A 25,173-nucleotide genomic window follows, 5' to 3' on the forward strand; every position below is an offset into this window, starting at 1 on the left:
ATTTCAGTGATCTTTGACAGTGACTTACCACTCCTACCATTCCTGTTCATGGAACATTTATTTGATTGCTGTTAGTTTGTACTCCATGCACATATTATACGCCTTCTGTTTATGAATCGTGAAACAGTATAGTGTCATAAAAATATTGTGAGTATATTATTAGCTGACGTGTTGCTTGTTGTTCAAATTCCTCTTTGTACTGGACAGACGTAACCGGCCATCACCCACCACCACCCCTGCCGCCCCCCATCTCCAAGGATACAAACCTCTGTTCGTAGCTGCTGCTGAACCTCCTTGGCAGCAGCGAGATGCTGCTGCAGCTCCTCCACTTCTGAACCATACTGGAGGAAGAAAGGTAAGAGTCATTGCCACCAGGCACATACACTGTGCCCTTGGGGTTTTGTTTTTAAAAAAATCATTTGATTTTACAATTTAAGACTACAGTGGTACCATGGGCGTAGGCAGGGGGGCAGTTGCCCCCCCTAGAAGCAAAGGGCTGAGGGGCGCTGCGTGGCGGCCCCAGGCTTACGCTCCCCGTGCGCCTCTGGAGCTTCGCGCGGGGAGCGAGAGCCTGGGGCCGCCTCCTCGGAACTGCTGAGAGGTGTGGAGGAGGCAGCCGCAGGCTCGCGCTCCCCACGCGCCTCTGGAGCTGGGAGCGGAAGCCTGGGGCCGCCTCCTCGGAACGGCTGGGAGGCGCAGAGGAGGCAGCCACAGGCTCGCACTCCCCGCATGCCTCTGGAGCTGTGCGCGGGAAGCGGGAGCCTGGGGCCGCTTCCTCTGAACATCTGAAATTTGCAGGCCACGTAGCCCAGCCCACATTCCCACTGTGACCCCTCCCGTGCCTTGGTCCCGCCCCTTGCCCCCCCTAATTTTGATCCTGGGTACGCACCTGAGTGGTACCTCTAGTTACGGACTCAATCCGTTCCGGGGTGCCGTTCGCACCCCAAAAAGTCCGTAACTAGAGCAGCGCTTCTGCACATGCACGAAAGTGCAATGGAACGCTTCTGCGCATGCGCAAAAGTGCAATAGAGCACTTCTGTGCATGCGCGAAGCACACAGAACGCTTCTGCGCATGCGTGCAAGGCAAAACCCAGAAGTAAACACCACCTGAAGCAGCCGTAACCCGAGGTATGACTGTATGGCAATACAATCATACACATCCATATTTAAAGATCCCTGCGAACCTCTGGACTTCCCACCTTCCCCTCCATGGGTTTCTATTTTTTCTATTTTTTGTATGTTGTATTGTTGTTTTATTGCCATAGCCGATGGCTGATGCAAAAAAAGATTCATTCTTTCATTTGGTCTTCTTGGTTCCTGAGCTTCCCGGCTACTTTTGCCATTTCGGCATAATCCAACACTTTTATTGGTGTTTTTTTTTTTATTAAAGGGAGTGAACACACTGACACATCCACTGCAAAACAGGGCTGCTCATCCTGACTTCCTATATATGCTAGGAATGTTCCCTTGCATCACACTCCCTTCCCTGAGCCACCCTTGACTTCACATAGGAGCACAGCCTTTATTCTGGGTGGGCAGCCCACTCTGGGTGCCCATTCTGGCCCCAACTGGCCCTTTGGCTTATGCTTACCGCGCGGCACTTCTGCTGCAGCTCCACAATCTGCGCCAGCAGCTGGCTGATCTCCTCCTGCTGCCGTGCCGTATCCTCCGTCTTGCGGGCCAGCTCCTCAGAGAGCAGGACCACTTCTCGACTAGCATCCGCTGTGGGATGAGAGACACAGGGTTACTACAACTCGAGAGACACCAGCAGCATGCAACGCACCAGGACACAGCTTTCCAATATGCCCACAGCAGGATCCAGCAGACCAGAAAGTGAGGCAAAGCTTTCTGCCACCCACCCTCCACTGTCCCCGGCCCCGTACATGTTTTCTGTCCCACAGAAGTCCAGCTCTGAGGTCCTTCTGGCGGTTCCCTCACTGTTGGAGCCGCCCAACAGAATAAATAATAAATATTAAATGTTGTTGTTAGCGTGCCCCACCTTCCTTAAGCATCCCTAAGAGTCAGGGACGTCTGTAACCAGAGGTTATTTAAGCCGCCCTTTCCCACGTCAAAAGCCACCTTCTTTCATATATGACCCATACCTCAAGTATTTTTTAGTTATGATGGTACTAGAGGGGGAACATGTATGAATTGTCTCCTTCCACAGGAGGTGGTTGGGATCAGAAACTCACTTTTGGAGATTGTACACATGCGTTGTGGTGTAGCAGATAAGACTACGACCTTGGAGACTAGGGTTCAAATCCCCACTCAGCCATGAATAAAAGCTTGCAGGGTGTGACCCTGAGACAGCTCCTGCCTATCAGCCTAACCTACCTCACAGGGTTGTTTTGGGGATTCAGTGAAGAGGGGGAGAGTCGTGTGTGTCACCTTGAGCCCCTTTGAGTGTTTTAATGGAATGAATGTGTTTTAATGGGAATTCTTGCTGTGTGCTCCTATGTGTATCTACTCAGAAGCAGGACCACTGAGCTCAAGGGGACTTACTCCCAGGTAAGTGTGTATAGCAGGGGTTGGGAACCCTTTTTTGTTTGTTTACACCAAGAGCCACGCTCCCTCTTTGCCAACCCTCTGAGGGCCAGAAATAAACAGTAACTTGCAAGAACTCGGGCCAGGAGGAAGATGAATTTCAAGCAAGTCTTCAAAAGGTTTTATTTATGTAATGATAAGATGAATTCAAATAGGAATCAATTCCAGTATGATAATGAGGCAAATAAAAATAAATTCCAGTGAAAAATTCCCAGGACAAGGCCCTGTTTTGCCAATTCTTCATCAGCAATGTTTTAATGGTCAGAGTGTACCAAGTATGTTTGCCACGCTCCCTCTTTGCCAACCCTCTGAGGGCTACATGCCAAAAGAGGGCAGGGCAATACACATCTGTAAATATGTGCCCCCCCACACACAAACAACTCCTCTCTCACACACAAAAATAATAGAGGACTGTTTTAAAACTTAATTCCAGAACGGAGGCAGGTCAGAGGAGATACAGAGGATTGGGTTATTTTTTGCCTCCCCGCCCCACCAGAAACCCCCCCACCAAATATCATCCCTCCAGTCCTGGAATTATGCCTGAAAGCAGCCTTCTATTGGTATTAATAGGGCTTTAATTCCAAGCTCCCTGCCCAAAACTAAGAACCTACAAAATTGCTCCACGCAGTCGATCATCAGCTTCTGCTCCTGTTCCTCATATTGAGAGGTTTCCGTGGCAATGCTTGTGACCTGGGTTCAAAGAGACAGACATATATAACATTATGGGGTTATCATTATGTGACACCAAGACGTTGCAGCACTAATAATGCACCTAAAACCTTCTAAGACAGTGGTTCCCGAGCTTTTTTATTCCCCAAATCAACCACTTCAAAATGGCCGACGGTCTTCGCAGGCGACTTAATGATTTTCCTGCCTGTTGTAGCCATCGCGATACACCCTGTGCTAGATGCTGCATGATTTTTTGCATTCCAGTTTGGATTCTAGGATTCCAGCTCAGTAACTGATCGAAAGCATCTGAGCAGGTGCCAAGTGTCTTTACTTGATCACCGGAAAATGAGATAGAGAAGGCAAATCATGTACACCTGCATCCCAGCACAGCATAGCTCAGAACCTCACCTCTGTCCGCAGTTTCTGGTTCTCCTCCTCCAGCCCTTTGAGCTTCTGCTGTAGGGTGTCATACTGAAAACACTGCTGCAAAGAGAGGGCAGATTCATTCCTCCGCAACCTGTGGGGAGGCAGGGAGAGATGTAGTCATGAGACAAGAGCAGAGGGGAGGGGAGACAGCAGTGGCCTGAGACGGCTCCTTGAATTAATGTTTCGTTTCTAGAAGCAGAGGTACTGCGGGGCTCATTCTCGCCCAGGAGCCAAGCCTTCTGACCTGGAGAGTCTTCCGTTGGCATGGGCGTACCCAGCAAGGGGCAAGCAAAAAAAATTGTGGTATTAGGACAGTGATGGTGAACCTATGACACGCGTGTCAGACGTGACACGCAGAGCCCTCACTGCTGGCATGCGCCCCATCGGCCCATTCACACTGTTGTTGTTGTTTCCCCCCCCATTTGTTCTCCCGCTCCTCCTACAAGCTTGTCTCCGCTGTTAAAACCCAGATCCTTTTGTTGTTGTTGTTGTTGTTAACCTTTCTGTGCTTTTTTTTCCTGGCGCTTTGGCAGACTATGATTGGGTGTAACAGCGTTCACTTTTTAACCTGTTCTGTGCTGGGTTTTTTGGCGCATTGGCAGACTATGTCGGTGCTGCGTGTTAGTTCCAGTGATGGTATTATTCGTCATTTGTTTCTGTTCTCTTTCCCCCCAAAAAAGCAAAGCAACTTTTGCACCCCCCCAAAAAACCTCCAAAACTTTTGGTCAGCAGCTCCCCCCCAAAAGCTCAACAACTCTGGGCACTTTGTGATAAATGAGGGGATTTTGGTTTGGTTTGGTTAAATAATTAGTTTTTGGTTTATTAAATACAGTTATATATTACAATTATACATTTTTGTTATTTAAACTATAAATATCACGAAATTATGGTTTTTTTCTCAAAGTGACATACCACCTGAGTTATACTCTGTTTTTTGGCGAAATTTGACACACCAAGCTCAAAAGGTTGCCATCACTGTATTAGGAAGTCAATACAGAAAGCTCTTGCCGTTTTCCAGTGTCTGTGAGGACAAATACTGTTACCGTAGTTCCTTAGATGTCACTTTGATGAGGCTGATTGGTTTTATTATCCCGCTAATGCATATGGAGAACAGAAACTGAGAGCTCAGAGTTTACCCAGGGCTATTAAAGCGTTAATGGCTAAACCACCCCTTGCCTTGCCTCCGCTTGCCTTGCCTCTGCCCCAGGCTCCTTCTTGCTGTGGCGTCAAGGCGCCGCAGTAGGCGGCGGTGCTGGGGGCCTGCCGAGTGTCACCTCTGGGGAGGGGTGACACTCGGCGCCGCCCGCTGCAGCGCCTTGTCGCCACAAGAACAAAGCAGGCGGAGGCAAGGGGCGCTCACGGGGCTGCTTCTCCTTTCACGGGGCTGCGGCTTCCTTTTTTATTTTTTTGCGAATGGGGTTGCGGCAGGAGCGGCGGCGCCGGCCTCAATGGCCGGCGCATGCACCGTGCATCATTATGTCACGGTGCATGCGTCAGGATGCACACGCATCGCAGAGCAGCGCCCCACCCCCAGGGGTGCCTCCACATTTGCCGCGGCTCCCCCCCCCCCCCAGTTTTGATCCTGGGTACGCCCCTGTCCGTTGGCCTACTCTTAGCTTGGATCTGGCCTGGATACAATCACACAGTGGCGAAAGAGGCGTTTTGCGGGTGGTTGGAGCACCTGGAGCCATCATCACATGTCTTTAGGCACCAGGAAAAAACATTCCTCTTTACCCAGGCCTTTAGCCATTAGTAAATAATCTATGTCCTGTTAAAGCTTGGGAGAGTAGGCGGCCGTTGTTGTTATTATTATGCTGTCTCTTATTGTGCTTTTTATTATTGGTGCTTTGTAATGTGATTTTATTGTTGCACACTGCCCTGGGATCTTTTGATAAAGGGCAATATAATCATCATCATCGCAACAACACAGGAGTTGAGGTGAGTGGCAATGTAGCTAGAAAAGATATTGTTGGGTGAGGAACACCCAAGTTCAGGCTCAACCACGAGAACCGTAGTACTGTATTTACTCGAGTCTAATGTGCCATCAAAGGCAGCCCTGTTTAGGGAGGCTTTTAATGTTTAATAGATTATTGTATTGTATTTTTCTGTTGGAAGCCGCCCAGAGTGGCTGGGGAAACCCAGCCAGATGGGCAGAGTATAAATAATAAATATATTATTATTATTATTATCATACAGAGGAGGGAGAAAGGTTGCTTTCTGACGCTCCAGAGAAGCGGACACGGAGCAATGGATTCAAACTACAAGAAAGAAGATTCCACCTAAACATTAGGAAGAACTTCCTGACAGTAAGAGCTGTTCGGCAGTGGAATTTGCTGCCAAGGAGTGTGGTGGAGTCTCCTTCTTTGGAGGTCTTTAAGCAGAGGCTTGACTGCCATCTGTCAGGAATGCTTTGGTGGTGTTTCCTGCTTGGCAGGGGGTTGGACTGGATGGCCATTGTGGTCTCTTCCAACTCTATGATTCTACTACTACTATTATTATTATCATCATCATCATCATCATCATCATTTTATGCGCACCTCCATTTTCAGAACCTTGAAACCAAAAAAGTATTTGCTGGTGAATGGAAATGTGCCATCGAATGTAAAGCGCACCTTAGTTTTCGCAAAGTAATTTGGCCCAAAAAGGCGAGCCTTAGATTTGAGTAAATACGGTATTTCTTCCCGCCTCCCCCCTCGCCCGCAAAGCCATTGCATCTCTTACACCACCTGGTGGTTAAATGAAGAACAGCAGCTCCGTGTTACAAACAGATGGCTCTTCCTGTTTTAATTTTGCATTTGATGCAATTAGAGAAAAGCACAGAGGAGATGCTAGCCATTTTTCAGATCTGCTGGCTGAAAAGCGGGGCATGAACGGTGTACACTGCAGAATTTCTGAAGACTCTAGGTGGAGTTTCTTTCTCCTCGTCCCACATTGGATCCATCTCACTACATGGGGAGGATGGGCAGTCAGCTCTGACCGCCGGAGGGACTCGCCAGGAGGTTGGCAGCAGAAATTACACAGTTTGGCTTGTGCAGAAGGTATCCCCTTCCACTCCAACTTGAGATACTCACGGAGTGGAGGTGGCAGAGGTCGGCTCGCTCTCCTCTGTGCTGTTGGTGTACATGTGCAGAAGGTCGTCCCGCATTGATATCTCATGGCGAAGCTGAGCTATCTTGAAGTGGGGAGGGGGAGAGAGAAGAGACACAGTGGGTTCCATAAAAGAAAAAAAGCAGAAGCCAAGCCTTGTAATCTGAAAGCCTTGCTACCCCTTAACTTCAGATCTTATAGTGGTTCAGAGGTGGGGGGGGGCATTTTTAGGCCCAAAAGGTTGCATTCCCTTGTGGACAACATTCCAGGGACTGCACACCAGTGGTATCAGAGGCAAAACTGAGCACAGCAAAGAATCAGAGGGGACTAAAAGCGCCATCTATTCAAACCCCGACTGATGCAGGAATCTTTTGCCCAGCTTGGGACTCGTACCCACGACCTTCAGATTAAGAGGCCCATGCTCTACTGACTGAGCTATACATCCTGTCTTCATTAAGGCGGCTACACTCCAGCCTTGCAAAGTCAGACGTTTTAATACCCATCTCTCCATCCAGGCAAGCAAGAGGCCTTATTACAGTTCAAGGACACATTCCGGCCAAGCGAAAGCACTCAAGGAAGGTGCAAAGTAGAGTTGGTGAGGGGTGTGCCGTTGGGGAGAGTCCTAAGGGCTGGATAGAGAGGCCTGGGGTTCACCTTTGGCCTCTACGGCTGAGGTTCCTCACCCCTGCTGTAAGCCACAGCATTGTAACCAATGCTAGTTCTACTCAACAGCAATCCCACCAGCACGGCCAACTTAGCTCCATTAATTTCAGTGGTCCTATTCTGAATAGACTTCAGTTGGATGCAGTTTACAGACCGGTGTTTCTCAAACTTGGGTCTCCAGCTGTTGTTGGACTACAACTCCCATCATCCTTAGCTGGCAGGACCAGTGGTCAGGGATGATGAGAGTTGTCCAACAACCGCTGGGGACCCAAGCACTGCCCTATACCCTATGCACCCAACAGAAAAACATTCCCTGCACGCATCCTTCCTGCATTTACTGCCATACACACAACCAGTTCATTTTTTCTCCCAGCCCTCAGTTTATATCTCCACTTTCTATCCACCCCGAGTGGGGTGGGGTGGGGGGCAAACAAACTCCCTGCGTTTCATGTACGCGTATGTAGCATTATCTTCCTCCCTGGTCAGCAACGGGCACTGGAAGGGGCTTCCTTACCTCTTCCTTTGCCAATTCAAGCTGTTCTTCCAAGAGTTCATTGCGTTCCGACAGGCTCCGGTTCTGCTTCAGCAGCGATTGTCCGATGCGGGCGGCTAGCTCCAGGTCATGCTCCTTCTGTGGGGATGGGGGGGAAGCACAGGAGCAGTTTTAACAGAGCAGGCTTCTTGCCTCCTCCTCCTCCCCTCCCTGCTCTCCATGCTGCCTGCCAAAATCTGATTCTGAAACATCCACTTTTCAAGAGCTCCTTCATTCCCTTCTTGCCCATGCCACTCCAAACCAAGATCCTTCTTGGGGGACTTTTCCTGACTGCTGAATAGCCAGCCATCTATCGGGGACTGCCATCACTTCTATTAGTGGGGTAGGAGAGCTGAACATAATGCAAATATATTTCACCTCCGGCAACCAACGCACCCCTTGGGTTTCAGATAGCACATGGGTAGACTGAGCTGTAGAATCGTAGCATTAGAAGGGAGCAAGAGGGTCATGTAGTCCAAGCCCCGGCAGTGACGGAATATTTTGCCCAATGTGGGGTTTGAACCCACGACCCTGAGATTAAGAGTCTCATGCTCTACCGACTGAGCTAAGTCAGAGCACTAAGCCTCCTAGATTAAAACGTACGTCAGAAGGCTTAGTTTGGTCAGAATTGAGAATATGCCTCCAAAGTTAATGCTGAATACATTACTTCTGGTAAATGACCCATCATAGCCGCTAGAGGGGCAAGTGAAAAATTGTGTTCTGGGCTTTTTAGACTCATCTACCCCGCAACCCCAGAGTCGTCCACGACTGGAGCTAATGGTCAGGGGTCCCTTTACCTTCACCCATGTACTATCTGAAATAAAGGGGCACATTGATTGCCAGATGTGATTTTGTTCCTCCAACCCGTCGTCTGGTTTTTGTATACCTACAACGTATTTCCACACATTTATACCATCTCAATTCTACCTTTTTCCTTAATATTATTTTAGTCTTTAAGCACATGTAGAAGCTTCCTTCTATTAAACATTGTGAGGTTTATCTCAATCCTGCTAGTGTCTTTATATGTTTACAATGATTGTCTATATATTGAATAAATTTACTCCACTCTCTCTGGAACACTTGGTCACTCTGGTTTCGGATTTTCCCCATCAGCTTTGCCAATTCCATATAGTCCATCATCTTTGTCTGCCATTCTTCAACCATCAGTAATTCTTGCTGTTTCCACTTTTGGGCTAATAAAGTTCTAGCTGCCATAGTGGCATACATAAACAATTTCCGGTCTACTATTTCTCCTCCTATCATACCCAACAGAAATGCGTCCCTTTAGCTAATTTAGTTGGAGATAAATACCATCTATACATCATTTTTCTATACATTTTTTATACATCTATACATTTTTTTTCCTTTCAGCTCTCCTACGCTGTGGGTTAAACCACAGAGCCTAGGGCTTGCCGATCAGAAGGTCGGCGGTTCGAATCCCTGCGACGGGGTGAGCTCCCGTTGCTCGGTCCCAGCTCCTGCCAACCTAGCAGTTCGAAAGCACATCAAAGTGCAAGTAGATAAATAGGTACCGCTACAGCGGGAAGGTAAATGGCGTTTCCGTGTGCTGCTCTGGTTCGCCAGAAGCGGCTTTGTAATGCTGGCCACATGACCTGGAAGCTGTACACCGGCTCCCTTGGCCAGTGTTTGAATTTCAAATAGTCAGTAGCAAAGGAAAGTTACCTCTTCCAGCAGGCTGGTGACAGCATCTATATCATGGTAGGTCTTAGTGATCCTGCTAACCCGCTCAGAACAGAGCACTGTGGGAAAACAGGGGGGAGAGTTAGTTAACATCTGTATATCAGTAATCCCGTTGAGGCAGGAACAACTTAGGGCAGTGTACCTCATGCTACAAAGAGTCGAGAGCAAAGAGCAAAATCCTTAACAAAGTAAATCTGCATTGTGTGATCCGTATGAATTATGCACATTAAACATATTTCACATGCATCCTCTTAGTTTGCATAAGTTAGGGCCCCTCAAGACGGCCTGATTATTCAACGTGCACCCTGATTTTTTGTGCAAAGCTTATGGAGAGGTCAGACCATATCCAGCCTTTATTGAGCATCCATAACTATAACAAACATTCACCCTGCATTCGTCCCACTTTGCTTATGGAGTGTTTGTGTGTCTTTCAGTCAGTCGTTCATTCACCCCCACCCCCATCAGCATTTCCATGCAGCAAATATTCCAGTCATTTTTTAAAGTGGGTTTGTTGCACTAGGGCAACAGAGTCCTTCATTATTCCACTTCAAATGTGCAGACCTGAAGGTTGGGAATGCAGTTATATCCTTCCTGCAAAAAAGTGAGCCTTGAGGCACCTTTATTCTCTAGCCTGAAGCTGCCTTATACAGAATCAGACATTGTTCCAGCAAGCTCTGCACTGTGGACACTGGTTGGCAGCACCTCTCCAGGATATTAGGCAAGAGGTTGGTCTCTCCTAGCCCTACCTGGAGATGCCAGGGATTAAACCTGAGACTTCTGCATGCAAAGCAGTGGCTCAGCTGCTGAACTATCTATCCCCTTCACCATACGAAAGTCTACTGAAAGCACAAACACAAATGATCTTTTTTTATAAAAACAACAACAACAACCTTTGCTTACAGGGCAGCTGGGCATACTGCATACCAGAGTGACAGACCCCAAGACACCTGCCATCTTTATTTGCCCAGGCTTGTTTAAGTTTTGATATCTACCCAAGCTGTTGTGGCCAACAGATTTCATGTAGGGCTGAAGGCCCATCCAACATCTAATGCACTGGGCCCAGAAAAGCCTGCTATTGCTCATCAGAGCAAGCCCTGACACAAGGGTGCCAACTTGAATAAAATATTGGGGGGGGGAGCAGGTAAGCCCTGCCACACACCCACACACCCATTTGAATGCCAATGCCCATCAACTTTAGGGTGGTTCGGCCCCCTCCTCAAATATTTTATGGGGGGGGAGGCAAAAACCCCTCAGCCCCTAGGAGTTGGCTCCTATGCCCTGACAACAACAGCCAGAGTTTGAGGTTCCCTCCACTCCCACAAGTCTGAAATTCAGCCCAAATCTGCATTCACACTGACAAAGAAGCAGGTGCAAATGTAATGCAAATTTGTGCAATGATGACACACGTTTTTGAAGAAGAAGAAGAAGAAGAAGAAGAAGAAGAAGAAGAAGAAGAAGAAGAAGAAGAGTTTGGATTTGATATCCCGCTTTATCACTACCCGAAGGAGTCTCAAAGCGGCTAACAATCTCCTTTCCCCTCCTCCCCCACAACAGATACCCTGCGAGGTGGGTGGGGCTGAGAGACTTCAGAGAAGTGTGACTAGCTCAAGGTCACCCAGCAGCTGCATGTGGAGGAGCGGAGACACGAACCCGGTTCCCCAGATTAGGAGTCTACCGCTCTTAACCTTGCACCATCACCAGCCCTGTTCAACAGGCACCTTCCATACTATTCAAAGCAGAGACTTATAACTAAATCAGGAAAGTGGAGATTTCTTGCACAGAACACACCCAGCCATGAGATAACTTTTATTCCAGGAGGAGGGAACACTCGCCAAAGCCCAGCGCACAAATTTATTGTGAAAACAACAGAGTCAAGCAATCTGCTTAGCATTATGCCAGTATTGTGCCAGCTGCATTGGCTGTCTCACTTGTTTCAACTTAGAGGGTTGATTTTGCCCTTTGAATTATTTTTTAACAACAATAACAGCACACATACCCTCCCCATCCCCACCCCCCACAACCACTTTTGCCAAGATCACGCATCTCAAAAAAGGGCCCATGACTGTAAAACTTGCACTACAGGAAACCAGTTTTCTGCACAAGGAGTAACAGCCACAGACTTTCTCTGTTTGCTTAAAACCTCTCAGTGAACCCTCAAGACTACAGTGGTGCCTCGCAAGATGAATTTAATTCATTCCGTGAGTCAATTTGTTTTGCGAAAAATTCGTCTTGCGAATCGCGGTTTCCCATAGGAATGCATTGAAATTTCTTTTTTTGCCCACAGGAACGCATTAATTAAATTTCAACGCATTCCTATAGGAAACCGCGATTCGCAAGATGAATTTTTTGCAAAACGAATGCGTCTTGCGAGTCACCATCAGATCGCAAGACGCATTCGTCTTGCGAAAAATTCGTCTTGCAGGGCATTCGTCTTGCGAGGTACCACCGTACTGGAATTTGAACCCAGGTTTTCCAGATCCTAAGCTTTTTCCAGGTAACAATTACTTTTTTTCATTTCCCCACATCTGTAACACAACAATGTCAGCTACGTAGGCCAGAAGACTCGCTCCATTTATAAACTGCTCTCTTCCCACTTTCCAACCCACAGTTAACAATATTCACATACTGTACAACACAAGAAAAGCTTCAAAGGTGTTTGTATAATGCAGTGTGTGAAAATGCTCCACTCTAGCCTAACGGCCAAGTAGATGGTATAAATTGCATTTACTGTACTAAATTTGGCTCCTGGCAGGGACAAGTAACGTCCCGTTCCGAAGCAGAAGCGTGTTGCTGTTAAGTGAAATGCATGTTGTTTCGAGCCGGCAAAGAGAAGAAACGGAAAAACACAGCCAGGCCAAGATGGGATTGAAGGAGACATTTCCGGTGCTCAAACTAGCTACTCTACGGAGTCAATCTTGCCCTATTTAGCCTCTCTCTAAGGGCAGTGTCAGTTCCAATCAGATTTGCATCACTTCCCCGCACACACCTTTTGCCCAAGGCTCCTTAACTGAGGTTGGCTTCATGGTCTTTCTTTGCAAGGGAAAATCTGACATCTCCAAATACAAAAGACTGAAGGAAGTGACCTCTCTCCCCTCTTACAGCCAGAAACTGTGCAGCAGAGTCATTGAAAGGGACCGACAACAGGATGTCAATTACAAAATGGTTATCTCTAAGTGTGGCATCTTATGGATGTACAGGGTGGGGTTGATTTAAATCACGATTTAAATCACTAGTCTGCAAGACTTGATTTAATTTTTTTTTTTTTTACATAAAGACTCATTATTGCTGGTATAATCTTAATATTTACAACCAGATGAAGGTTTCATTTTTGGAATAATAAATTTTCAGAGTAGTTTTTACAGTTATATAAAAATTGCTGATTTGGTTATACTATTAGAAATACATTGACAAATAATTATGAAATTATTGTGAGGTTTAATAAGTTAACTGTTTATATTTGGACAACTTTTCTGCTGTACTTTACTGGAAGGAGAAAAATAATCATTTCCTTAATAAGAATTTAAACAATTTATTTACATAAACAATAACATTATAGCATATGTATCCATGTTTGTTAACTGATGAGTTTTAGAACACATGAAAAACTTAAAACAAACCCTTATTTCCTGATGAATAGCCTTTGGACTATAATGTAACTTAAATAGAAAACTATCTTTAGAAAGATTTTTCCTCCAAAAGCATTTTATTTTAAAAATCCAATGTAAATTTTAAAAAATCCTTTTTTAATTTTATTCATTCTTAAATCATTGATTTTTATCCACCCTGTGGATGTATGTTAATAAGGGACAGGAAGCATTCAACATGCATTTGTCAGAAGAAAACAAAAAGAATATGTTTCCACAATGGCCTCTGTTGGGCCTCTGTGCCTTTATGATGAATGCTTCATCCAATGAAGAACCTGTTCTCCAAAATTTTCAGCACAATAGAAAGCTGTTTTGTTTCTGAAAGGCACTCAAGGTCATGTGTGAAGTAGGTAGTTAGGAAACTCTGGAGAAACCTTCTCCACAATGGCGGAGAACTTCCATTATTCTTGGATGTTGGCCATGTTGGATGAAGCAGATGGGGGACCACAGCTCAAGGGCCTAGATCTAGGCTGTATTAGGAAGCTGCCTTATGCAACCACTGATCCGTCCACCTCAATATTGTCTATATCAATGATAGTTGTTGTCCTGCAGACGTTGGTCTCTTGACTCCCAGCATGGCCAACAGCTAGGGATTATGGCAGCTGGAGTTCAACCACATCTGGAAGAAAACACATTGGCTACCTCCAGTCTATCCTGACTGACAGAAATGATTCCCTGCCCTGCCTGGAAAAGCCATGGTTCAACTTGGGACCTTATTCAGGCAAACCATGTGATCCACTTCAGAGATACGACCCGTCCCACTAGCAAATCAGTTGTAAACAGTTGCCTCTAAATTTCCATTTTGCTCAAGCACAATCTGCAGTAGGTGGGGGAAACGGATACTGTATTTCACATTCCACCGGATCAAATCGAGATCTAAGATCCAGGAACCACGTTGCCCCTGCAACCGTTCGACGGGGACAACGGAGGAGTTATGCACTGTGCTAATAGTCTGAAATAAAGGGTGGAGAGAAAATGTCCAAACAAGGGGACGCCAGAGATCCAGAACACTCTGAAGGTTTCACTCAGAGCCACGATCCCAAATCCGTCCTCCTGCTCACCTCGGCTTCTCACCCTTACGCTGTTGGGTTCAAGCAACTGTAGATCATTGCCCTGCAGAGCTAAGCCTATCTGTTCCCAGCCACAGCCGTCTGACGCAAGGAAAGTAGGTTAGCTGGAACTATCGGAGACGACATCAAATCCCATTATGCACTTCTCGGATGAGGCTCTTATGCAATGGAGTCGGGCCACAGTCAAAGTGGTTATGATCCCTGTCCCTCCCACCCACCCCCCAGCCAGGCAGGACGTCCAGTCCTTCTGTGCCCAGCTGCCATTAAAACAAGCAAGCTAGCTAACCCCACCTCCTTTCTTGCGTGCGTGCATGCCTAGTGGCACGTCTGCACAGCAGGGAGACGCCATAATGGCCCGGCAGTCGGCATGCCCGCCTGCCTGCCCAGCCCCCTTCGTGCCATACGGGGGCCCCCTCCCCTTTGGCACCTCATCATCCATGTGAGCCATAATTGGAAATAATTGGAGCATGAATTCCAGCAGAGCAGGGATAAACAAGCCAGCTGCGCAGGCGCCCGAGGCACTTCTTCACCTAGCTATTCCCGTGCAGCTATTCCCCTTCACTTCTGTACCACAAACATAGGAAACAAGTCACTGTCCAAGATTTTAAGGATTCGGACATTCCAGTCTTCCGGGTCTACCATTACAAAATATGCTCCCCTTTGAAAACACATCAGGCAGCCTCCTGTTCTATGCCGTAACATTCAAGCAAGCAGCTTTGGCCTACCTTGCAGGGGTGCGGTGAAGATTACTAAGGGCAAGGCATGTGAAGAGCCGTTGCTAGTGGGATTTCCAAAACTGAAGTCTTTAGGGGCCCCTTCCTTTTTTTGGCCCTCCATCGGAAAGGCTGGCCTACACAGTGTAGCTACCGCATCGAGAGCACCTTGTTGCCAAAGGGTGGTTCATTACACTTATCAGGTAGCTTCCATCATTTACTCTAAACATTGGTACACCCCTCAGCTTTCAGACATGTCTGCTCCCGACAATTTCGCTATAACAAGTCGCTCCCTTTCTGCTGTGGTCGGTGCACAGGACCAGAGTGCTGGCAATAATCATGATCCACATAGATCATGACTCAGTCTGAAGGAGGATGGGGAAATGTTCTGGCATCTCCGGGTAGCAGTGCTAGAAACTCAGATATGCAAGTTAGGCGCCAGCCAAGTGGCACCTTAAACCTGGGTTACGGTCGCCACAATGGAACAACCAGGTGCCAATTCCCTTCCTTGCTGGATGAAAGTTAATCATATTACTCATTTCCTTTCTGTACCTTTTTATATTTTAAAGGACAAATCTCAAAGTGGTTTACAACACATTAAAACATTCAACAAAACAATCCAGAATAAAACTAGTTCAAGCTTCGAGGAAACAATTTCAGGTCCTTCTCTAACTGACAGTTTCCCCAGTCAACAACCTGGCACCCAGAGATTTTCATGTGGTCACATTTGGACCCATGGGAATTGCAAAATGCGCCTGGCGAATTTCGAACACTGTCCAAGCCTGAAAGAAGGGCATGTTTAAGCGATTAAGGAATAACATTGTTTGTTTGTTTATTTAAAGCACTTCATCAAGGCTTTTAAGCAGGTGAAATCCTTGCAGCCACGGTGGAAAATGGTTTCCAATGGGTCCACAGAGCTCAGATCAACAAGTTCAAGTCTTGCCTCCAGGCTAAATCCTCCACACATTCTCTCCCCCCCCCATACATCACACCAAATAATCTATATAGTACACAGCACAAGATAGGACACTTTCAATAGGCTTAGGACCAGCCAGCTGAAAGAAAAATCTGCACCCCCAAACCCAGAGTCAGTGTGCTAGAAGGAAAATGACTCCCTCACCCCACATAAAGCAGAATTAGAATTCTTAAGCATCAGGCAAAACATAGCCACTAGGTCTCCCCAAAAGGAAATCAATTTCTGTTTCAGCATTATTTTAGTTTATTTACAAAACTTCCTTCCCTCCCTTCACTGTCAAATGATCTCAGGGCAGGACACAGCAATAAAACCGACATTTTCTATACTGTATATAAAAAAATAAATCAATAAGCACCAAAACAGAAATATTGTCCTCCTGTCTCTCATTGTAACGGTCCTCAAATACCTTGGAGAGAAAATACCTCTCAATACTTCGGAAGGAAGATGGGCTAAATGATCAGGATTCATTTTATCTTTATTGAGCTTTCGGATTAAGGCCTTTATTTAGGCCTTAATCCAGGAGATTAATAGTGATAATGAAACAATGGGCAGCTACCGTGAGGTAAACTTCAGAATGGGTTGCGGGCAGAAGGCATCCTTGATCCCTTTCGCAGCCAGACGGTCAACCCAAATAAGACACAAAGGCCCCAAGGAAAAGGAGGAAACAGGCAGCTGGGAACAGAATTGTTTGGATGCTGGTTTAAGTATTGGTAGATATTCCAGATCCTACATAGGTATGAGCGTATTGGCTAATCTCATGAACACTGTCCCCAATGATGTTTTAGAAAAAAAATAGTAACAGTGCAGTGTAGTCGGAGATGGATATAGATATATAGATACAGATACAAATATATAGATAGAATGCCAAGGCAGTTTACGCACACAGAAAAAGAGCAATTTGATGCATGCCATCAAATTAGCAGAGAAGGATGGTGCATTAGAGTAAATGAGGGCCTGCCCCACCCACCTGAGTTTGTTCTCAGGCTCAGCCAGCCTCTACCTGACTGCCTTCTTTCTTGCAACCAATCAGGGAGTGGTGGCATTAGCTCTGGCGCCCCCTACTGTTGGTCTCCCTGCCTCCCACCCTACCAGTCCCCATTGGCACCAGCTCCACCTTCCCCTGTCTTCTGCTCTACCTGTCCCCAAAGGACACCAGCCAGCACCAATTGAAAGAAAGAAGCCAGCTATTAAAACCTAACAATGATGCTAAACTACTGGAGGTGTAAGGGGCCTTGGTCACACCAAAGAACTGCCCCCCTCTTGGCTGATATACTGCAATACCTAGCAAACAATGCAGCACATTCAGACAAATTACTGTACCCAAGACTTTGACTAGTGAGTTTCCTGGTCTTATTTGCAAGGCTGTTCTACCTTATCCTGCCCAGGGACCATCACACAATTGGTAGCACACCTGCTTTTTGCAGAGCGTTCCTATGAATCATCGAGTGGACATTCCCACCCCCAAGTTCATTAAAAACACATGGGAAAAAACAATAAGGAGGCATGTTCAACTGTTAAATCATAACCCAGCCATGGCATTGCGTATGGGAACGAGCCATTGCATTTCAGACCTCAAAGGCGGTGCTCCCCCATCACCTGAAATCCTTTCAACCACAAGTTAATTTATTTTCCTGCAGGTGCAGGTAATCTAATGGTGAATCATCAAGAGAGCCATATGTGAATTCAACTCTATTGAACTCCCAGAGTCCCATTGCACACATGGCAATTTTGTATATGAACACAGCAACAAAAAAAGAGTATATATTCAACAACAAGAGGAATCTGCAGTCTGTCCCCAGTTCTCTTGGCAAGTGATCCTGCATAATACATTTTCCTCCCAAAGCCAGGTCTTATTCCTATACAAGCATGTATGAAAGAACATAATGAGGCCCAGAGATTGTGCAGATCCTCAGATGCCTCATTTATTTTTTAACAGAAAATGGAGCGCCTCCCTTTTCGAAGTCTGTTGTCCTTGATTGCCCTGCAACGTTCTTCTGCAGGAAATGTTGATTAAAACTCTTATTTACAAAACTTCTCTCTCTACAGATCAGGGAACCCTCTGCTCATCTCAAGCACTTCATTGTTTTTCACACAAGGGAGCCCACCCAGCCCCTCAAAATCACCATGCTTAATTACATTTAAACAAGGTTCTAACAGGAACTCTTCTTTGTCATTTTAATAGAGAGGCAACTCTGAGGGGAAGAAAACATCAGCACACCCCAAAAGAGGCTTGAGATCAGCTATTCTCCTCCTGCCTCACGCCAAAAAACACTTCCTGAGCTCCTTAAACTATCAGGCCTTGCCTCATTCCTCCCTATGAGCTGCCAGTAAACAGTAATGAATTGCCACACACCCATATAATTTTTGTTTCACTGTCTGCATGGGATCTTAAACTCCAAATATCATGAAGTTTCACTTCCAGCTTCACTTTGGTGGGTGGAGAAGGGAAAGAAGTGGGAATTAAGATGGAAAAATCTGCAAAGGTCATTTGATCTAATTCACCTGTTGAAAGGCAGACCAGACCATCTACCTACAATGGTGATCCCAGACTTTAGATTTCTCTCTACCCACATCTGAGAAAGGTGTCAGTGTAGCGGTTAGAGCAGGGATCCCCAAACTAAGGCCCGGGAGCCGGATGCGGCCCAATCACCATCTAAATCCAGCCCGTGGATGGTCCAGGAATCAGCATGTTTTTACATGAGTAGAATGTGTTCTTTTATTTAAAATGCATCTCTGGGTTATTTGTGGGGCATATGAATTCATTCATATATATTTTCAAAATATAGTCCGGCCCCCCACAAGGTCTGAGGGACAGTGGACCGCCCCCCTGCTGAAAAAGTTTGCTGACCCCTGGGTTAGAGCAGTGTTTCCCAACCTGTGTGCCTCCAGATGTTTTGGGACTACAACTCCCATCATTCCTGACCACTGGTCTTGCTAGCTAGGGATGATGGGAGTTGTAGTCCCAAAACATATGGAGGCACACTGGTTGGGAAACACTGGGTTAGAGTATCCAACCAGTACCTGGGGTACCAGAGTTTGAATCCTGACTCAGCCGCTTGGGTGACCTTGGGCCAGGCCCAATCTCCCTCACAGGATTGTTGCAAGGCTAAAAACGGAGAGGGGGGAAGAGCCACATGCACCACATTGCACTCCTTGCAGAAAAAGCGGGATAGAAGTGCAATGCTAAGTAAAACAAACAAGACTCAGAGGAGTAAAGAGAGAGTCACTCGGGACGTCTGGGTTCTTTTCTCAGCCTGAAGAGGCAAGCTCCAACAAAGTGGTTTAAAAAACCATCGAGCTGGCAGCCAGTTTTGTCCCTTAAAACTGGCTGTGCTCCTGGGGCCTTCAAGAGCATCCCCTGAAAAGCAGAAACAAAACCAGGGAGGCTATTTTCAGCCATGACAACTAAGAAAGCACCCACCTGCAAGTGTGTGTCAGGGTGGGGTTGGGAATGCCAGCCCTACAGAAAGCGGAAGAGAACAGTCACACTTCCTTGATAAGCTTCTGGAGGAAAAGAGGGTTACAGGCAGTAACTGCCAGCTTCTCCCAGACACACACCTGCCCAACATCTATCGCAGTCAGGTATAGCAGCGTCCAGACACTGCAGCCTCTCTCGGTGGCTGGGATATGTTGGCCTGCTATTTACATGTATATCACTGTTTTTAGTTTTCCTTTTGTTTTGGTTTCATTTCACTTTTAATTTTTGCATTGCATTATATTGTAGGTCGCTTTACATTTTGTAAAGGGAGAAAAAAAAAGTGATGCATAAGTCCAGTAAGTAAAATAACAACAGGCAAGCCTTCCAACAACTCTGTTCCATCTCAGCACACAGGTGGATAAAGATTTTTTAAAAACACACACACACACCAGAAACTCATCGTCTATCCAAACCATATAGCATCTGGGTCCAGGGACAATGCTTTGCAATCTCCCCACCAACAAACAAGTCAGGTCGTCTGCTCACAAACATCTTCAGCTCAAAGGAGACTGAAGGTCAGAGACAGCAACATCAGTCTACGAGCCCAAGCCTCGCACCCGCGCTGCCCTTTCTTCCCAACCCTACCTCCCATTTACCCCCTCCGTCTTCTTACCCTCCTCCAGCTCCTGGGATATTAAGTCCGCGTTATCAGCCAGCTCCGTGTTCCCGTTGACTTCGTCGTAAGAGGCAGGGCTGGTCCAGAATTCCATCCCCTGCGAGACCAGCAATTCCCCGACCTCCGTGGGCAACATGAATCTAACAGGAGGACACGCGCCTCTTCCCTTGCTCCCAGCAAGAGCCCAAATAGGTGTGCAAAAGCAAGCAAAGGGGGTGCAAACGCGTGTATAAGCGGAGCAAATGCAACCCACGCTCCCCTCCTGCGCTGTTTTGCAATGCAGCCTCTGCTTGCCCCTACCCACCCCTATTTATAGAGTCTGCTATCCACCTGCTTGGGAAGAGTCCATTGTCGCCTCAAGAAATAGGGGGGTCTACAGGAGGGAGCGAGGGGTGGAAATAGACCATTAGCACAGCTCAGAGCATCTCGTCAAAAGAGCTGTGCAAAGCACAGAGGGCGCAGCTTGCTAGCTGAGAACCGAAGGCTTGGGTAGTAGAGTTGCAAATGGAAAAAGGGGAATGGGCGGGGGAGGGGGAGGGGGAGAAGCAGCTAGCCTCCCCCTGTTGTTATGCAGCAGAATGGTCTATCCCACTCCCAGCTCCATCCTTATGCAGTATTTTTTTCTGAATGGGAGGGTGTGGGCTGGTGTGGTTTCAGCTATTTCACCACAGACACACACACACTCTCTCACACTCTCTCTCTGGATCAATTCACCCAAAATAACCACCACCTCCTGATTTTGTACTCAGTAGCGTGGATCAGTCGGAATCTTTGCCCCATACATAACAATGCATTGGAGAGGGGAAGGATGGCTAGCTAGCCATATTTAATTGTCTTAGTGTTACATCTCAGCAGAGGATGCTGGAAAGTGTGCAGCAAGGACTTATGTAAGCATGTTTACACACATAAGGTATTGGCAGGCTGCCTTTACTTGAAATTGTCACGGACTAGAGATCTGGTAGTAGTTCCAGGCTCTGAGCCCTTCCTGCGCTTGTATGTGGAGGAATCTCTTAATGGAATACTGATCAGCAGCATCACCTGCTAATGCATGTAGTCGGGGCTGTTGTTAAAGGCAAAGGAGCTGGAGAAAACAAAACAGAAAAAAGCTGGTGATCCTAACTTTGGTGTGAATGCATGGTGTGGTATTTAATATGTATTTCAGTTTGTATATTCAGGTATTGTGCAGAACAACAGCACAGCATGCGGGGCAGAGCCTCTTGAGAAGGATTTCAATCTGCATTAGAGGGACTAGGGTAGTTTCTGAAAAGAGAGCAATCAGATTTCCATAGGCACTTTGTGGGGAGCGAAATAAACTGCGATGTATTTTAGGGACAGTTACAGGAGACTGACTCTGATCCCGGTGGGATCAGGTTAAGCATTTGAGAAGTGGGGTCACTAGGAAGAGCCTGTTCATGTCAAGCTGGTGTGCTTGCTGCTGCAACACTGCAGCGCACTGTGCAAACCCTGGGCAGACTCTCACCAAGGATCTGCCTTTGGAGTTGGCCAGGAATTATTGAAGCACCCCCACCTTTTTATATAAAAGTAATCCATCATGACCAGTTTTCCCCCACACACACACCTTTGGGGAAGTGCTAGTACTGCTGCTATCACTTTATATGGTTCTGTTGGCTCAATACCAGTACCCTATGCCCAGGTCACCTACGTATTGCATAGCGTGGGGTTTGGGCAGCTGCAGAGCTTCCATCAGGCGTGGTGTTTCAGGGAGCGTGTAAAGGTTTCGAGGGAGTCCTGAATAATTTATGTAGGGGCTTAAATAATGGAAGACATTTTTGCTGGAAGGAGGAGGAAGGGAGCTCTTGCCAAGGATTGTGAAGAATGACAGGGCAGCAGGAAAGACGGCAACATCACCAAGGTTTGCATTTTAGAGAAGAGGCAGCTCACCTGTGGCTCTCCATGTGTCTGGTGGACTACGACTCCCATAACCCCTGACCGTTGGGCTCTGCTAGTTAAGGCAGATGTGAGCTGGAGTCCCATAACATGTGGATCCAGGGCCATGGGTTAGCCACCCTCTGTTTTAGAGGGAGTTTGGGGTTTTGAGAGGATCGAAAATCCACATTCACGCAGTGAAGAATGAGTTGAGAAGCCATTGAGTTGAGAAGCCATTCTCTTTAGGGGTAGGCCGGGGAAATCTGTGGCCTTCTTCTGAAATGCAAACCATGGCTAGCACTTGTCAGTTTGCATTTCTTAGTGCAAAAAGTATTGATCTGATGTGTAGAGATCTTTCCTACTCTAACAGGGTTCTGGAAGCTTCTCTGTGTGAAAGGAACAAGCAGAAGGTTCATGATGTTTGGGTTATTCCTTCAGAGAAGCTGAGTGCAGCTGGCTTAAACTGGTTCTATTATCTCTTCTGTCAAGGTCATGCTGACTATAAAAATAGGCCAGAAGGAGCCTGGGTTTCACCTTCTCTTTCTGTCTCTTTTCCTTCTGGTGTGGTGTTCTGTATACTATATAGTGTTAAGGTTTAGTCTTATTATAAGTTATTGTAAGTCTGCTGCAACTGGATTTCTTATGGACAGTGCCAATCCTGAATGTATTGGATTTGTGGCCACTATGCTCATTTGCCTTCAGTAGCAATAAAGCTCTGGTGGATGAAAAACAATTGCCTCTGGTCTTTTTTTGGCTGGGGGTGGGGGTGGGGGCGGAATCCTGCAACCTGTTGAAGTTTTTTCTCTGCTAACTATACATTGGAGTTCTACTCTGGATCAATATTGAGTGGAATTCCGTGACAGAACTCTCATTGCCATCAACATGGCTGTCCTCTAGTAAAAGCTGACTGGCAGTAAAGATGGAATTAGGGAAGGCTGGCTTAAGGTGTGTTAGCGGGGTGAGGTGGAAAATCCAAAATGGCACCCTGCTCCTCACCACATCCTCCTGGAAAGCTTCCCTCCGTGAGCCCCTCTTGAAGCGATCTGAAGCTGCACAAGGACACAACTGGAACCTTGACGTGGCTCCCGTTCATCTCAAGAGGACTTTGTATGGGAGAACCTTCCGGAAGTTGGGCCCTGAAAGATGGCAGACTCCTCGGTCTCCCATCCCGCCATCCTTAACAGCATCCAAAATCACCACAAGGCTCCTTTGTTTTATTAATTTGTAAATCACCTTACACATGTCTCCAGACGATTCACTTAAAAACAGCAACTACAAAGAGCTTTAAAAAACAATGTTAAAAAAACATGCAACAGCAACTAAGGTAAGCTTCAAAACAATACAGCGTATACATCTAAGGCAGAGACCTCTTCAACTTGTCAAAACAAAAACATCTTTGACTGGTTCCGGAAAGCACAAGTAATAAGCACCTGTTGTACCTCAACAGAGGTGCTATTCCACAAAATGTGGGCAGCCACTCTGAAAGCCCTGCTCTTAGTTCCTGGGGAGCAGGGTTAGTGATATTTCAGCGATTTCGTGGAGAAACTCTCCTGTAGAATAGTTACCTAATGGGTATGTAAAGGTTAAGGTAACTTAAAGTACCTGCCTGGAGAACCTGAGGATTATCATTATCATTTATTATTTATTTATTTATTTATTTATTTATTTATTTATTAAATTTGCATACCGCCCTTCATCTGTAGATCTCAGGGTGGTTTACAACGTAAAATTACAAGGTAAAGGTAAAGGGACCCCTGACCATTAGGTCCACTCGTGACCGACTCTGGGGTTGTGGCGCTCATCTCGCAATATTGGCCGAGGGAGCCGGCGTATAGCTTCCAGGTCATGTGGCCAGCATGACAAAGCTGCTTCTGGCAAACCAGAGCAGCACACGGAAACGCCGTTTACCTTCCCGCTGTAGCAGTACCTATTTATCTACTTGCACTGTGACATGCTTTCGAACTGCTAGGTGGGCAGGAGCTGGGACCGAGCAACAGGAGCTCACTCCGTCGCGGGGATTCGAACCCCCCGACCTTCTGATCGGCAAGCCCTAGGCTCTGTGGTTTAACCCACAGCGCCACCCTAAATTGCAATATAGAAAACGCAAAATGCATAATAAAAATAGGAACAGAATGCCAATAAAGGCATTGGATTGGATTGGATAGGAACAGAAACAAAGCAAAGATCCCCTTCTATTCTCCTTCAACACATTTAAAAGGGTATTGGATGTCCTGGTTGAAGAGGAATGTATTCATTTGGCACCTAAAAGTGTATAATGAAGGTGCCAAATAAACTTCCCTGGGGATTGAACCTGTGACCTTCTGCATGCCAAGCATATGCTCTGCTGCTGAGCTACAACCCTTCCCAGCACTGCACAGAAGGGAAGCAGAAGGCCCTGTGTGGCTGAGACAGCTATAGATAGAAGCAAATAAGGATAGTGGCACACAGGAGGCAGGTAATCCCCCTCCATAATTAGCTATCCTGTGTTGGTTACCCTGCAAGCTGCTTAGCTACCCGGGGGATCTTTGCAGAGGAAGATTAGTTGGAGAACTCAGTTGGGGGCGGGGGGGTGTCACAATGCAAGCCATGCTTTCGAGCACACGATCCTATACATGCACAGCTTCAAATACGCCCACCCACCCAGAGAGAAAGAACACACAGCATATAACACAAAGAGAGAGGAACAAGGTAATTTTGGCCTAGGGTAGCAATAAATCTTCAGCTGAAGAGCAGAATGTGAACCCTCCCAACACGGAGGCAGCCGGTGGCAATCCTGGTGACGGCGGCAACTGGAGAAAGGAGCAGATCTTGTATTATGGTGCTGGACCATACCTGTAAGTGGAGGGCTGTTCACACAACACGTTTTCTCCGCACGCCACAAGTTTATGCCCAAGGAACGAGTCCCCCAAACTGCTCATGTGGATGTCGAAAGTGCTGCGTGAACAGCCCCCTAAATGGTAAGAAGGCAACTACTGGTTCTAGACAATGGATCCTACATGGGAAGCAGCTAATGCCAATTCAAGCCGTTCCTCCTCTTCCTCCTCCCGCCATAGCTGCCAAGTCTCCCGTTTTTCGCGGGAAACCCCCGTTTTTAAAGCCATTTCCCGCTGTTATCCGATTTTGGGTGCCGCTCTGCCCATGTCTGGGCACCGGAAATCGGGCAGAGC

General features: G+C 46.8%; 1 protein-coding gene and 1 non-coding gene across 4 annotated transcripts in view; both read right to left on the reverse strand.

The window, feature by feature from the left end:
- LOC118094828 (trafficking kinesin-binding protein 1) overlaps window positions 1–22,752 on the reverse strand; it is a 43,288-nt gene extending 20,536 nt beyond the window's left edge. For all 3 annotated transcript variants that reach the window (XR_004693781.2, XM_035135527.2, XM_035135529.2), the window contains exons 1-8: window positions 20,117–22,752; window positions 9,605–9,681; window positions 7,904–8,020; window positions 6,711–6,811; window positions 3,622–3,730; window positions 3,156–3,234; window positions 1,592–1,722; window positions 267–341 (exon numbers count right to left, since the gene is read on the reverse strand). Coding sequence is in view for 2 of the 3 variants with exons in the window: in XM_035135527.2 (XP_034991418.2) it covers window positions 267–341; window positions 1,592–1,722; window positions 3,156–3,234; window positions 3,622–3,730; window positions 6,711–6,811; window positions 7,904–8,020; window positions 9,605–9,681; window positions 20,117–20,255 (828 nt within the window). In the remaining variant the exon portion in view is untranslated. The remainder of the gene's footprint in view (window positions 1–266; window positions 342–1,591; window positions 1,723–3,155; window positions 3,235–3,621; window positions 3,731–6,710; window positions 6,812–7,903; window positions 8,021–9,604; window positions 9,682–20,116) is intronic.
- On the reverse strand, window positions 8,424–8,505 carry TRNAK-CUU (transfer RNA lysine (anticodon CUU)). The gene has a single exon. It is a non-coding gene; the product is annotated as a tRNA-Lys (tRNA).
- Window positions 22,753–25,173: the final 2,421 nt, after the last annotated feature.

The sequence above is a fragment of the Zootoca vivipara genome, chromosome 13 (genome assembly GCF_963506605.1).
Source record: "Zootoca vivipara chromosome 13, rZooViv1.1, whole genome shotgun sequence".
Classification (NCBI taxonomy): domain Eukaryota; kingdom Metazoa; phylum Chordata; class Lepidosauria; order Squamata; family Lacertidae; genus Zootoca; species Zootoca vivipara.